General features: G+C 47.0%; 1 protein-coding gene across 1 annotated transcript in view; it reads left to right on the plus strand.

Annotated features, from left to right (window-relative positions):
• CC2D2B (coiled-coil and C2 domain containing 2B) overlaps positions 1-16,950 on the plus strand; it is a 1,912,120-nt gene that overhangs the window by 1,074,596 nt on the left and 820,574 nt on the right. The window contains exon 21 of the mRNA XM_086919535.1: positions 1,433-1,586. Coding sequence (XP_086775661.1) covers positions 1,433-1,586 — 154 coding nt within the window. The remainder of the gene's footprint in view (positions 1-1,432; positions 1,587-16,950) is intronic.

Here is a 16,950-nt window from a genome sequence, read left to right on the forward strand (position 1 = left end):
TAGAGAATCTCAGGATGTATCAGTTTATTTTTAAATTTAGTGTTACATCAGTACTTGAAGGGGATTGGCCTAAATTAGCTTACTGTTTTTTTTGATGGTCTGATAGTTAAACCGTTGTTTTTCAAATAGTCTTTATGGGCAATTTGAATTGATTAGTTGTTTGCTTATAATGTAGATTCTGAGGGGCATGTTTTCTGTCAGTCTTTGCTGAGATTTCATAATTGTAACTTGATTGGGTTTTCATCACAGATTTGAGTGACAGGTCGTCTTTCTATGTTCTTCTGTTCCTTCAGACACAGGGCGAACCGTATCATGGATATTTTATGAAATGTGGCATGGATTTCTGATTTGTGCATTCCTATAGGTGTTTGAGGATGTGAGTAGTTATTGGGAGTCACATTCATTTTGCCATAGTTTTAATTTTTGTTGTAGTTCAGCATTTGTAACCTCTATGGAACGATATCCATTAATATATATTCTTAATTTGTCTCATGGACATTAACTATTTGGTCATTGTACTTGTGCTCATGTCTGCATATAGTGGGAGTCTTGAATGAATTTAAGGTTATGCATTTTGTGGGTCTCATGCAAGTATTGAATTGCCTTGTGTGTTTTTAGTGTGTTTTGAAAATTGTGAAGAGGATACCGAAGCAGAATGAATCCTGGTGACTACAAATATATAACGATACTCAGTAGTTACTGAGAGGTAGATATCATGTATCTCCTGTCCATTTTTGCAAGTCTCACTTTAACTCTTAATTTTTTTTTTTTTTTTACCATTCATGTTTTACAATGAGCTAGTGCTACATATTATGTTTACTATATTGCTATTGGTTTTGTTTAACTACCATCATAATGAAGATTATGATTTATAAGGTAAATGAACCAGCGTATTCTGACTCAGAAGAAATTATACCTTGAACACTGCTTTGGTGGTAGTGGGCAACTACCACTAAGGGTGCACCTTTGGAGCTGGACCCTTTTATCCTGTCCTTTGACCTACTCTGGGTCTGACCAATCAGCCATTAATAGCAAGTACATATGCATATTGGCTTGTGGGCTGGTCATCTGTAGGTGTACATGCATGCGTTTGTGCCTGATGGATGAGTCTTTGTGTTTTTCCTTACAGACCAAGCTCCATTAAAGACAGTTTAGCGATTCCAAGGTAAAAAAACAACCACCGTTAACTTGGGTACATCTGATATTTGCAGTGCAACAAAAGGTTCACAAAACACTGTAGCAAGCATAGGTTATAAAATAGTCCATCAGTGATACTACATACATTTTTTACGCCATTTAATAGATGTGTTGCTTGCTATCATTACTGCAACTGCATGAATATGCTTTTAACCTAAATATAATCCAGGCTGTTAATAAAATATGCAAACTATTTGATGTTTAAATGGAGAAAAATATCTAACCATTTTTACAGATTCATGAAGTAACCACAAAAGAAAAGCACATGCTAGCAAAACTATATTTACCCTTACCAGACAAAACTTTTCAGAAGGGAAAGGATGAATTTGAACCAGCAGAATTTAGCAATGACATGGTTGTCATTCCTGAGTTTGAAGAAGTTGGAAGTAGTAAGTGATTTTACAATATGCTGTTAGTTTGGTATATTTCAGTAATAAATGCTATGTCCTTGTACAGTTTCCTGTCTTTTTAAGTTTACTTTCTCACTGTCCTTTATTGCATCATTTATGGAATAAATCGTATGTGTGAGCCTTCATGGATTCTTAGGGAATCCTTATTTTGTGGTGATTTATCACGATTGTAAGTTTGTTTTACTGTTTTTTCATTCTGCTCAAAATATTGATGCCATTTGTGGTTAATCCCTGGAGCCTTATTCACAACAAAGTGGCAATTATATAAACTACAAGCAGATATCTCTAAATTTTGTTTACCATGTGTGTGGCTCTCCTGTTCACACAACCCCTGCCCCTCATCCTCAGCTCCGATTGCTAAACCCAAGTTTGTTTACAATATTAGCAAAGAAAATGAAAAAGGCACATTGGTTCTACTCAGGGCCTGTGAAAAATTGTAAGATGGTGTGTGTCATTTAGGCACTAGAACAGTATGCTTACAGTTGCTGCAAGTTTGGTGTAGGGTTAGGGAGAAGTTGGAGGATGAGCTTTGCAAAATTAATTACTGTATATTTATGGTCTTCATCAAGCTCCAGGATATATATATTACAGTTTAGACAGTAATTTACCCACTTTCTGTTTCACTCCTAAGTCATGATTTTATTAAACTTATTGTTAATTGTGTATTCAGCAAACACCACAAATCAAATTGTCTCTTGCCACTTCAAAAACAGGAGTGTTTAACTAGCTCATAGGCATTACATTTATAATCTCCTTGCCAAGGTATGCTCAGACGTGAGTCCCGTGCTCTCCATGCCACTGGAATCAAGCTATCCTGGCTGATGACAGCTGATAGCCAGAAACTGGTCCTAGGATGCTTGATTCCGGTCCAGGGAAGACATAGCCTGGCAGTTCGAGCTGGACTGTTCCCATGAGGCACAGGGTCAAGACTGATTTGCATATGGCCATGTCTGAACTGGGGTGTTGTGGTGAGCAAAATAACAATGGATTAAACCCAGATTTGTGACTGGGGGTGAATGTTTTGCCATTGTGCAAAATTCCGTCCATCAATTGTTATTTTTGCATTTGTCACCCGAGTGGGATGGGTATGCTCAGACGTGAGTTCCGTGCTCTCCATGTCACTGGAATCAAGCTGTCCTGGCTGATGACGGCTGATAGCTAGAAACCGGTCCTAGTATGCTTGATTCCGGTCCAGGGAAGACATGGCTTGGCAGTTCGGGCTGGACTGTTCCATTGAGGCAAAGGGTCAAGACTGATTTGCATATGGCCATGTCTGAACTGGGGTGGTGTGGTGAGCAAAATAATGATGGATTAAGCCCAGATCTGTGACTGGTGGTGAATGTTTTGCCATTGTGCAACATTCCGTCCATCAATTGTTTTTGCAAGTGTTAGACCTGGCATCATTGGCGTGGGTTTCCCCTGTATTTTTGCCTTTGCCTCCTGTGTTTTGCTGTGTGTTGGACTTGGCTTTGCTGGTCTAGATGCTTTGGACACTTTGCCACTGCTGTTCAGTGCCAAAGTGCAAGTGTTACCATTGTAAATTGTTGTTATGGATTGGGGGTTTCCATAATTTGCTTATTTGATTTACTAGTCAGTTCTTAGTAAAGTGCAGTGTGTGTGCCCAGGACCTATACATCAAATGCTGCTAGTGGACCTGCAGCTCTGGTTGTGCCACCCACATAAGCAGTCTGTAAATGTAACCCAGGCCTGCCATTGCAGTGCCTGTGTGCAGTCTAATACTGCCATGTTGACTTGGTAAGTGCACCCACTTGCCAAGCCTTAACCTTTCCTTTTCTGACATGTTAGTCATCTCTAGTATAGGCCCAAGGTACCCCTGTGGGCAGGTTTCATTGTATGTGAAAGGTAGGACATGCCCTGGTGTGTGTGGCATGTCCTGATAATGAAATACTGCCAATTTTGTTTTTCACTATTGCAAGTGTTCCCATAGGATAGAATGGGGAATTTCCTTATAACATCGTATAAGCCTAGCTACCCCTGGGAACAAGGTAGGAAAACTAAGTTTAGTATGCCTGAATTCAGAATGTTAAAATGCATCTTTTAGTGAGGGTGATTTTTACATTCTCTGTTTGAAAATACCACTTTTAGAAAGAATATATATTCTTGCTTCGCCATCCAGTGTGCCTTTGCTAGGAAGTGTAATGACTGTCTGGCTTTGGAGTGACAGGGGCTGGGGATGTGCAGTGGCTCCAGAGGGTCTGGATGTGTCAGCGCTAGGCTGAATATGCCTGGTCTGCATTTAAAGTAAATCCTTATTTGTAAAGCGCGAACTACTCACCTTTACGGGTCTCAAGGTGCTGGGGGCCGTGGTGGAAATTAAGGGAGCTATTGCCCAGAGTCACATGGTGCTGAGCTGAGCGGCCACCGGGGATCAAACCATGAACCCTGTGCTCCGAAGTCAGTTGCCCTGGGCACTGCACCACACCTGATTAGGGCTGTGCCTGCCTTCCACAATGATGGGTCTGCCCCGCTGTGGTGTGTCTGGAGCCAGGGCTCACATTGACAATGGAGGTTGTTGTGCACTTGAAAAGTGCCCCCCAGAATTGTTTGGACTGGGCTCAGAGCCCTGGGCCAGGAGAGAACAAAGATATTTACTGTATAAAAAGAGGGTTCCAGACCCCAGACTTTTAGATCACATCTGGGAAATCAAGAGGAACCTTTGCCAAGGAGAAGAGCTGGAGAACCTGAAGAGGAATACAGCCCTTGTGCTGTTTGCTGTCTGGGGTTGGCCTGCAGTGGCTACTTTCTGCCAAGGAAAGGGAAATAGGACTTTGCTATTTGCTGTGTCACCTGCTTGAGGAAGATCGCCAAAAGCTTGAAGAAGAGCTTGCCTCCTGTTCTGAAGTCTCAGAGACACAAAGACTTCACCCCCAGCTCCCTTGAACTTCCTCTCTGAGAGTTCTGATCTGCCAAGAGGTGCCTTTAGCTGTTCTGGGCCTCTAGATGTTGTTCTGGCTGTTGGGAGCTGGAAAAGCAATGCAACAACAAGAAGCATGATTCATCCTCACCTGATTCCTACGCATCGCTGGAAAAAATAGTCGCAGCACCTGCCCGCGGCTCCAGAAATCGCTGCATGCGGCTTCGAGTGCACTGATCTCTGAAATCTGAGATCCCTGCACTGATTCCGACGCAAGCCCTGCTGTGCAGCTGCAAGAACCCACGCATTGTCCCTGATCGTTGCATCGTGGCACGAGTTCTGTTACATCATTGGGGGACGCAGTAAGAAACTGACAAATCACCTCCCCACACAGTAAGAAGACGACGCATCACCTCCTCTCCAGTAAGGAACCGGCGCATCACTTCCCCTGCGCAGCAGTAAGTAAGCGACACATCACCTCCCCCGAGCAAGGAACCGACGAATCACCTTCCCTGCAGCCCTTGTTGTGTGTGTGCGCCACGCATCCAAGGTACTTTGTGTAAAAAGTGTTGCATCTGCAATTTGCTTTGAACTGAACTATTTTTACCATTTGAAAGTCATATTTTTATTACTGTATTGTGGATTTTTGTTGTTTGGTCTTGTTTGGTTTAGATAAAGATTACTTATTTTTGTAAACTGGTGTGGTGCCCATTTGTAGTGTTTTCACTGTATTACTGTATTTGATAACAAATGCTTTACACACTGCCTCTGAGATAAGCCTGTCTGCTCGTGGCAAGCTACTAAGAGGATGAGCAGGGGTTATTTTAGTAGTGTATCCCCTTACCTTGACTAGAAGCAAGTGTCCCTATCCAGACAAAGGTACTACCATTGCCAACTAGAGATGATCATTTCAAACACCAAGTCTATGTAAATTCACTGTAGATTTGATCCTCCATCAACTAAACACACATTACTCCAGCACCAAATGATCAGTTTCACTTTAATGCTATCATATGAACAGTGGTTTATGCACTGATCTCGGCAGCAGTCCTTTCTGTTTACTAAACTGCCTTACTGTAATTGGAATGTGTGACCTGCAGATCATACAACTTCCTCTGGAGCAGGCGCATTACCTTGGTGAGCTCTCCTGCTGGGATTTGGATGTTTGATCTTCCAGTTACACACGCACACATGCATATACACACACAGACACACGCACGCACGCACACACACACACACACACGCATTTCTACTGTACAATATTCATGTCTGGCAAATAAAAAGGCTTATATGGCAAGCATTAGTGGTCTTAAAAGGTTACTTGACAAGAAGAAAAATGTATAATCTCAAAGTCACAGATTGAACCATCCAGACCTTCAGCAACAATTAGTGGAACACGCTCGTCGACAAAAAGGAAGACAGAAATGTGTACCATACTCTGGACTAGTTTCAATTTGTAGTCGCATGCCCAATTTTTGGAGCAGCTGGCACATCACCTATCTTGAAACCTTGGGAAGAAAGAAGAACAACCTTCAAATAGTAGCATACAAGTAAACAGTTTCAGGGTTTTCGGTCTTTTAAACCCCGGGAGCCAGGATGCAAAAGCTACTTCATGTCAGAGATGGGCACTACCTATGAGCAATGTAAGCCAGAGGAAGAAAACATTGCTGACGCAGGGAACAGTCACACTAATGAGAGTTTATGTAACTTTTCATTTGCACATCTCAGAATCATTCATATGAATACGCCAATATAGCATAATAATATTCATATCTATAGGCTGTAATGAAATCTCAGCATAAGCCTTATCAACCTGCTGAACTCTCTGGAAGAAATGACAGAAGAAGGCAGTAATAAAATGCTCTCTATGAACATTTTATTTTTTTCTAACAAGTTGGTATTTATAAAAGATCTTTTTGGTGAGGAAAAGTTAGCCAACCATTCAGCATAACTTTGAGTGGCCTTTTTGGGGCGGAACTAGCATATGAGGAAGTGACTCTGTTACTAGTTAGACTAACATTTATAAAGACTGGTTTTTGACTTAGTCAGTCATATATAAGGTGTGACTGTCCTAGCCCTTACAACCTGTCGCAGGGATAAACTAATTTGGAAATATCCTTTGTCACGTGCCCATCGATATCACATTTCGCAATAACTGCCTCCAAAGAATTCCAAATCTGAATGTGAATAGATTATTTTGATCTTTTTGGTCTAAAATCACTAAATAATATCACTTTTTTTCTCTTCATGTCTGTCAATGCTTACCAGTTGCATCCACTCAAGACTGGTTTCCAATAAAAAAGTTTCTTCATTTCAAATCCCTGTCTCATTTGCAAATGTTTTTCTCGCGAACCCTCAGCCACTTATCTGGTAAAATGTATTCCACTTGCAAACCAAACTGAATTGCAGTCATTTCCCCCAGAAATAGGAAGGGCACACACAGTCAGCATGGGGTCTAAAGTGATGGTTGTAGGGACAGGTGTCACACGTTAAACAATTTAACAATAGATTCTGTAATGAACCTCTATTGAAGAATTTTTTTAAAAACATACTTCAGATGCCAGAACTTATGAACACCTTCATTGAAATTGTAATTTTAAAAGTTAGAGTAGTAACAATAAAGTCATAGATGAGTATACATTCAGAGCATTGTGCTCTTTAAATCTGGGAATAAAATTAAAAATATGATTCAAGGTACTTGGTCTGTCTCTCTTCATCTGCTTCACATGTCTTTGCAGAGGCAACATTCCCTCCTGTATGTCGATATGGCTCTGTGTTCTACCTGGTGACGCGGGCCCTTCTTGCAGAGAGCAAGTCTCCAGTAGAGCGAACCTCTTCTAAGTAAATCATTGAGGCAAACATTTGTTTGGACAAGTGCACTTCTACAAACTTTTCTGATCTCAATTACAGTTTCTGTAGTGATCTATGCTGAGGATGGACATGCACACCTTTTATTCAAAAGTTAATCACATTTTCTCACTATATACACAACTATTGCATGCTCTCCAGTTGTAAGGGGGCGTGCCCTGCTCCCTAAACGTATCAACTGTGCAAATATGAGCCCAAGGAGGACCCTGAGCTACTAGAGGCACAGCTGTGGGGCTATCAGACTTTAAAAGTATAAACCAATATTTATAATTTGCTTGTACTGCTGGTACATATGTTTTTTATTTACTTTTCTAGTAACATAATATATTTTTAAAGAGGAAAATAACACTGTTGAATACAGATTGTACACTGTGAGATTTCTCACACACACATTCTTGTGTAAACAGAAGTCATTCATAAGGTCACGATAACAATTGGTATTGCATATTTAATTGAAAATAACATCAGAAAATCATAGCTTTATGTCAAGAATCCCAATGCATTTTGGGTTTAAACACAACCCTTAATCAGGGGTATATAAAAATTAAAGATGTGGGATATTTAATCTTGATATGTCGACGTTCAATGTTGAAGACTTTTCAGGCTCTACAAAACAGCAACAACAAGGTCTATATTTACATCTGTCGTGCATTACATATTAATGATTGAAAAGCTAAGGAGTGCCGCCAGGAAGATACCAACTTTTAAAGAAAGAGTGCTAAATTTAATGTGTTTTGAAGCGCATCCACTTTAGATCCAAGTGAATGTTTGTGCACCCATCGAACAACGTGAATGACAGAAGATACACCCATCAAGCCACATAGGTAATTTAAATAAGTGATGTAAGTTAAAGCCACGAACAAGATACTGGAAAATATGAACCAACGACTGTCAAACCATCGTGCATGAGAACTGGAAAAACCCCTACGTGAATGGTACTCATTACTAAGTACAGAAAACTGAATACTGTAGAGTCTGCTTACTAAGCATAGCAAAAGATGCAGCGCATCTCGGTAAATCACTTCGAATACGAGAGTGGTCTTCAGAAAATATTAAAAACTACCTTATTTTCGATTTTTTTTGTCTATATTCTATCTAGTCGATATTATGTCTAGTCTATATTTTTGATTCGATATTTTGGCTATTAATATCGATATTACTCGATATTTTTGTAGTCTATATTATGTCTGGTCGATATTTTGGCTAGTCTATATTTTTTACTCGATATTTTGTCCAAACGATATTTTGGATTCGATATTATGTCTGTTTACCCGGCACATCATCAGGCACTACGACACAGCAACTGAGACAGTTAGAATATTTAATGAGAAAAGAAATAAATCAGAGACTACATGCCACAACTTTGATAGAATATCACAAAGTAAGACCTATACCCCGTGGATTGAGGATTGCTCTTCGCCCGATGCTTTTCAAATTTGACAAATCATTTATGGCACGCTGGTATGCCATTCTTAATAACTATTCCTTGGACCTTATTTTACTCATCATTGAAGAGATTTCATCTTTACTGGGGGAACTGACGTTCGACATTAACAAACTAAAAGATGAAATCAGTCATCGTATGGAACAAGAAGACTGGAACCAGGTACTTGAGAAGATCAATAGGAACCTGGATGCTCATGCAAAAGAAGTACACAAAAGGAAAACCCGCAAGTTCCGCCGGGACACGATAGATTATAAACTGGACGAGGTTTATACGTGGGCTGAGAAATATGCTGAGAGGAGAGTTTTTAAAAAACCAGGAACAACGTCATCGGAAGAGAGCATTGTTACAGGCCAGGATTTATCACTACCGAGGACAGCTGCATCTTTAGTACAAGTCACCAGGGCAGCAGCGGAGGAAACAGCGACAACTTCAGCCAGCAATGTGCCTTTTTTAGTGGAATGCCCCATGACCAAAATTCCACCGTACAAGAACGTAACAACCCCAGACGAAGCGTCAGGCGTGGAAAAACCAAAAGTCACAAAGGAGCAAGGAAGACCACAGAGAAATGTGAAAAAATGAGCTCTCTGGTTATAAACATCTCTAACCGACAACTTACAATTGAAGGGCAACCTATACTCAATAAAGGAATATCATTTGTTCCCTCTTATACTTCCAATGCTCTGGAGACGGAGGTTTCCCATTTTAAATTTATGAGAAAACTCCGATTAAGGTGGTTTTTCACCATCAATCCCAGTACTGAAGAACTCACACAGGAACAACGGAAATTTAGACCAAAAAGTAAGTTTATATCACCAGTTTCACACAAGACACTTGATACTTTTGAAATATTGGTTAAAAAAGATCTGGAGAGCATCAGATATGGTCCTACAACACACGAATCTCACCACCAAAGAATGCCGCACGTTCAATAAATTGAGACAAGACAAGTCGATTGCATTCCATCCGGCTGACAAGGGAGGGGCTCTTGTTGTGCTTGATACTGATTTTTACAACCAAGGAGTTAATGAACATGTACAGGATGAGGACACTTACATACTTTTGGAACAGGACCCCACCAAAGAACTGATTGGAGCATTGAAAGACCTATTACAGAATGCCTTTGAATCTGGTGTGATTGATGAAAACACCAAGAAATTTTTGCTTAATCTCACACCTAAGGTCCCAACCCTGTATATGTTACCAAAGGTACATAAACACAGAACTTCACCATCATTCCGACCCATAGTGGCAGGGTGCGGATCAATTCACGAACCACTGGGTTATTACCTGGACTTTTACCTACAACCTTTAGTACAATCTTGGGTTACCTATGTGAAGGACACAACAGATTGTTTGAAATAACTAGAAACAAAACGTCATTTCTTTCCAGAAGAAATCTGGCTATGTACCAGCGACGTGGCAGCGTTGTATACTTCTATCGCACATGATGAAGGATTGGAGGCCACCGAATGGAGTTTACTGAAGTCGGAAATTGATCATCAAAAAGGCACCTTTCTTCTCGAATTGTTGCACTTTGCGCTGTATCACAACTATTTCTCATGGCAGGATAAGTTTTATCTTCAACGTACAGGAACCGTGATGGGAATTCCGGGAGCGCCATCCTATGCTAACACCTTTATGTCCCACTTTGAGGAACAATTTATAACAGCAAACCCTCAGTGGCAAGCGCACGCAGCATTATTTATTCGCTACATTGATGACATCCTGGTCATCTGGACAGGGACCAGAGAGTCACTAGAAGAGAGCATCAAGATATTGAATACTTGTAACCCCAGGATCAAGTTCCCACATGTGATTGATAGGGAAAAGATTCATTTTTTGGACATTGAGATACAAAAAACAAGCATGGGTCTAGAGACTATGGTGTACAGAAAACCTACTGATGTCAACAATGCTCTTCTGTTTTCGAGTGCACACCCATACAGTTTAAAAAGACATCTCCCTATTTCTCAAATGATACGCACCAAGAGAATCACATCAAACACTCATCATTGCCAAGAACTGATTCTAAAGCAAATTCAGGAATACAAGGATCGTGGTTATCCAGATGATGTACTGGGGGAAGCAACCCTCATTACATCACGAAAAGCACACGAGGAACTTTTGACACCTACAATTAAAACTACTCTTCAGAAACGCGAAGTATATGTCCTGAAGAACTCTGTTCCAGCGTCTCAAATCAAAACCATCATTAGAGACAGATGGGAATTAATAGAGAATGAACTTGATTTTAACCAAGTATTCCATGGTACTCCACTGTGGGGGCGTGGCTTGGGCGCCGATGGCGATGGTCGCCTGAGAGCTCGGCTCCGGGACTAAGCCCGAAATTATCCTGAACATCGGAGGCTGAGGGGCGCCCCAGATCCCGCGTTCGGTTGAGCGAGGCGACGACACCCTGCCGGGGGCCTTGGTGGAGTTTGGACGGGGGTGGCTTCGAAGAAATGCCGAAGTTTGCGGAGTTGCGGAGTGCGACCCAACATGGCGCCCGGACCCCTTTGTCCCCTTGATCGAAAATACGGAGTTGAGGAGGTCGCGCGGGTGTCGCTTGGCACCCGGCTTCACCATCCTCAGTTGTTTTAGACATTGGACATTGGCAGGTTTGGACCTTCTACAACGGGTTCATACTCGATTAGACGACCGGGCGGGTGCCCACGCACTAGAGGGCACCGGGCGCGGGTGCCCTCTGTTCCAGGTGGTGGTCTGCACCGCGACTCCGCAACTAGCTACGATTTCCTGGCCAGTCCAACTACATGGATGGCGCGACACTCTGGCGCCACAGGTCAACCGAGGGAGTTGGTGGCCCTCGCCCCGGAGCTATAGTGGGTGAACGGGCCTGCCCGACTCGGCGACGGTTGTCTCCGCCCCCTTATCGGTGCCCTCGGACGCCGTGGCGGTGGCGTGAGCCGAAGCGGCGGAGTCTCCACAGGCTCTGGAGAAGGAGATCGCCCGTACCAGACTTGAGAACGAAATCCCGGGAAGGTCGTGCTGGACACTTGTACACGGAGACGCCCACTCCGGGACCCTCGCGGAGAGCCCCTGGCAGCATGGGGAAACCTAAAGGAGCCAAGGGATCCAGCCAGACCACCTCAGACTCTGAAGCCCAGGACAAGGAAGAACATGGAGACCCTAAACGACCTGGTGGCGCACCACTCCAGCAACAATTCGACCGTGTACTGGAGGCGATAGAGGCAACTCGGTCGGCCCTCCAACAGGACATTGCCCAGGTGGCGACCGGCCTGGGCCTCCTTAGGGCAGACCATGGTAAACTCTCAGACCGGGTCAAGGAGGTGGAGGGCACGGTGAAGACTTTAGAACCGGCGCAGAGAACCCTGGCTGCGACGATAAAGGATGCCATGTCCCGAATTGAGACCCTCGAACGGAGGGCGGAGGATGCGGAAGGCCGCAACAGGAGGAATAACATTCGGGTGGTGGGCCTGCCGGAAAAAATCGAGGATGGCGATATGGTGCGATACTTGGAGACCTGGCTCCGAGACACGGTGGTCCCGGAGGGCCTGTCCTACTTTTACACTCTAGAACGGGCCCACAGAGTCCCAGCACGGCCCCCACAGCAGGGACGAGCCCCAAGGCCAGTGGTGGCGCGGTTGCTACATTTCCGGGACAGAGACCTGATCCTAAATGCCGCCAGGCACAATGGCCCGTTCCAGGTTGCAAACAGTCAGGTGAATATCTTCCCTGACTACACCTACGAGACGCAGCGCAAGCGGTTCTCCTTCCTGGCGGTTAAGCGTGAACTCAGGAGTGAGGGCATCCAATATTCACTCCTATTTCCCGCAAGGCTCCGAGTCATTGTCGACGACAAAACCCAGTTCTTCGACACCCCAGAGGAGGTCTGTGACTGGCTCGAACTGTACCGGACAGGGAAAGATGGTTATAGCGCCTCGACCCATCAGGCGGAGGAGCCGGAACAAAGGAGGCGATCTAAGAGGGTCAGGAACCGCCGCGGCCGCACGGGAGGGCCCTCGACTGCGGAGACATCATCGGAGCGGAGGGGAGTGTTGGAAGTTCTGTCGGAACTGTCGGGAGCAAGAGGCGAAGTCATCGAGGAGGAGGAAGAAAACCCGGGCGCTCAGGGGGCACCATCGGACTCGGAAGACTCAGTGGCAGACAGTACCCACACACCGGTGATCACACCGAAATCGGTGGAGGACCTTTTGGACGGACAAGGGTAACGGGATATGCTGCTTGTTTTGGGTGGGGGCCCGGCAGGGGGGAGACGGTTGCTGTTCTTTATTGCTGACAACGAAGGAGGGAGGGTTGGGGGGCTGCTGCTCTTGCCCCGGAAGGTTTTGACACAGGGGGGGGCTTACTATAGTCCTGGTAGCCTGGGCGACGAGGGCCCACTGCCTCCGCTCAGCCCGCACCTGGCCCATAAGGCCTTCCTACGGTGGCGACCGTAGGACTAGTGGGGATTTTGGGGTTGATCTCCGTAGAGGTTTGGATGGGATCTAGATGGTGTAGTTTGGGTCCTGTTCTGGGGTGGTTGGGGGGGGGCTTTGTTGGTTTTTGGGTGGTTTGGTTCTGGTTGGGGAAAATGGCCGCCGTCAGCGCTGGGAGGATTGATGCTTTTTCTTTGTGGGGACCCGAACGGGGAGACTGTGCAAGAACACTCTGGGACAATGGCTGATGTTGCTAACTTGAAATGTATTACTTGGAACGTGAGGGGGCTTCACACTATGTCCAGGCGTCACAAGGTCCATGCTTATTTAGTGCGTAGGGGAGTGCAAATGGCGCTGCTGCAGGAAACGCATCTGAACAAGGCGGAAGGGGCGGCGCTTCAGCGTAGGTGGCGAGGGCAGGTCTTTTCCACGGTGTACTCTGCTTATGCCAGGGGGGCGCTAATATGGATTAGGGCAGGAGTCCCCTTCCAGGTCACGAGGACAGTGTTGGACCCAGAGGGGCGTTTCGTGGCCATATCAGGCACGCTAGGAGGGAGGGACCTGAACGTTTGCTGTGTGTATGCTCCTAACGTGGACCAGACTGCCTTCCTTTCCAGGTTATCGGGCTCGCTGGCCCACTTTTTCGCCGGGCCCCTCCTGCTGGGGGGAGACTTTAACTCCGTAGTGGATGTAGACATAGACCGCTCGCATCCCCCGCTCCCCGATTCCCCGGTCCGGCGGGCGGCTAAGGGCCGTCAAGATTGGCAGACCCGCTGGGGTTTGACGGACATTTGGAGGGCGCATCACCCCGCGTCTAGAGATTATTCATACTTTTCGAGCCTTCATGAGCTGCATGTCAGACTAGATAGCTTTCTTGGTTCGTCCGAATTAGTTTCGGCAGCGGTCCGATCGGAGTACTTATCGCGGACCATCTCGGACCATAACCCCCTCCTACTGGACATTCGCTGGTTCCCTGGGACACCGGCAGTACCCACCTGGAAGATGCGTCCCGAGATCCTCGAGGACAGTGTCTTCAAGGCGGACCTAGGGGAGAAAATCACGGATTATTTTGCGTCCAACGGCGGCTCCGCGAGTACTAGGGCGTTCGAATGGGACGCTTTCAAGGTGGTGGTGAGGGGCTACTGTATCTCTAAGAAGGTGGGCATGCGGCGTGTTATCCTGGCTGACTTAGACACAGCGGACCGAGCGCTCCGCGAGCTCGAAATTAGCCGCCCCGGACACCCGGAATTGCAAACACAAACGGTAGAGGCGAGGGAGAAGGTAGCGGTGGAGGTCGAACGGCTCCGATGTTTCGATTATAAGGCCTATACGATCCGATCTATTGCGGAGGGCGACAGGTCGAGCGCGTTACTGGCATGGTTGGCCAACCCTACGCGCCAGTCCCAAACGACGACAAATATGCGTAGGGCGGATGGGACCGAGGTGTGCACCCAACCGGAGATTCTTAGTTGCTTCCGGCATTACTACGAAAGTTTATACCGCAGTCGCTCCGCACGTGACCCAGACCGGCTTGACGACTATCTTAGCCCACTGGAACTCCGCACAGTAGGACAGGAAGTGGCGGAAACCCTGGGTTCTGACATCGACTTAGGGGAGATCCGCGGGGCCATCAAACGGATGGCGAGGAACAAGACCCCGGGCCTAGATGGCCTTCCGGTGGAGTTCTATGCAGCTTACGCTGACCTCTTGGCCCCTCGATTACTGGTGGTCTACAGGGAGGCGAAGAGATTGGGTCGTCTCCCTGGCTCGATGTGTGAGGCGTTGGTGGTTCCTCTCCTCAAACCAGGCCGAGACTCGTCTGACCCGGGGTCCTACCGTCCCCTTTCAATGCTGACGGTGGACTACAAAATATTGAGCAGCATCTTGGCCTCGAGGCTGCTGGGACATATGAGTTCCCTAGTGCATGAAGACCAAGCCGGTTTCATCCCACGGCGAAATACGACTATGAACATCCGAAGGTTGTTCCGCTTGCTTGGGGAACCATTCGTGGATGCCCCGTCCCCGGTAGTCTTATCGGTGGACCTGGAGAAGGCTTTTGATAGCCTGGAGTGGGACTACTTATGCACGGTATTACGGAAATTCGGCCTCGGGGAGGGATTTGTCAAATGGACAGCAGTCCTCTACGCTTCCGCTTCGGCCAGGGTTAGATCGGGCCCTTTGATTTCATCGCGATATCCGGTGGAGCGTGGCACGCGGCAAGGGTGCTCCTTATCCCCGCTTCTTTTTGCACTAGCGGTGGAGCCACTAGCGATACATCTTCGCTCGGGAGCCCACTATACGGGCTTATGGACAGCAGCGGGCCCACATTACGTCTCGCTCTATGCGGACGACCTGTTGCTCTTCCTGGAGGACCCGGTCGACGCATTACGGGGAGCGGAATTAGCGCTAACGGAGTTCGGAGCGGTCTCAGGCCTCCAAGTGAATTGGTCTAAGACCTGCCTCTTCCCGATGCGTAGGGGTACCCCCACCCCTGCGCTAAGTAAGGAGATCAGATGGGAGCCCGACTGCTTTAAATACCTTGGGGTATTTGTGTACCACGACCAACCCGACCTCCTAGATGGAAACATTGCCCGTTGCATACGAGCACTCCGAGGTAGCATGGACTTTTGGGCCACGCTGCCGCTCTCCGTGGCGGGACGCATCGCCCTGCTCAAAATGGTGGCGCTCCCCCGACTATTGTATTACTTTCGGACTTTGCCGATCTGGGTCCCACCGGCTACGTTTCGTCGCTTGCGTTCTATGGTGGTCGGGTTCCTTTGGGGAACGGGCCGGCGGCGGGTGGCCCTCAATACCCTGATGAGGCCGAAAGACGAGGGGGGGCTCGCTGTGCCGGACTTCGAGAAGTATTACCTAGCGGCGCAGCTCCAGACCTACACCCAGGAGATAGCCAGGGAATTCAGAGGCCCGGAGGACGGTAGAGGGACGGGCATGGCCAGGCACGTCCTCTCCTTTATCGCGCTGCGACAGCGCTTAGTCCTACGGGACCTGTCGATGGAGGAGCGGACTGTCCGTCTCTGTTGGAATCGGGCTCATAACAGAGGTCGCCTACGGACGCCATATGCGCCTGAAATACCATTGGGGATGCTGACGGCCCTCCCACACGGAGGAGATTGGTCACGACTGGCGGACTGGGAGGATTCCGGTTTACAGCTCGTCGGGGACCTGTACGAGGACGGAGCGCTCCTGTCCTTTCAGGATCTCATTGACCGCTTTGGGATCCCCCGGGGCGACTTTTTGCTGCACTCGGCCATTGTGCGAGCGATCCAGGCGCACTGGCAAAACGGGCTAGAGGAACCTCAATTGTCTCAGGTGTGCCAGTACGTCATGATGTCGGCGGGCACGGTGAAGGCGGTCACTTGCCTCTACGGCAGGTTGATTGCCGAGGGGTTGGTTCCTCTCGCCACACTGAAGTCCCGCTGGGAAGAGGACATTGGTAGGGAGATCCCGGAGACGACCTGGTCCCAGCTGGTGAGACGTGCCTGGAAGGGCACACGTGGCGCCCGTTTCCAACTGGTCCACTATTATGTTCTCCATAGGGCGTACCTGACCCCGGTAAAGATCAGGCGTTATTTTGCCACGGCTTCGGCGGAGTGCCCTAGGTGCCCGGCTCAGGAGGCGGACCTCCTACACATGCTATGGGCCTGTCCAGGACTGACGTCCTACTGGCAGGAGGTGGCGGCGACTCTGGAAGAGGTGACGGGGAGGCACTTATCA

This window comes from Lissotriton vulgaris, chromosome 5 (assembly GCF_964263255.1).
Source record: "Lissotriton vulgaris chromosome 5, aLisVul1.2, whole genome shotgun sequence".
In the NCBI taxonomy this organism is placed as follows: domain Eukaryota; kingdom Metazoa; phylum Chordata; class Amphibia; order Caudata; family Salamandridae; genus Lissotriton; species Lissotriton vulgaris.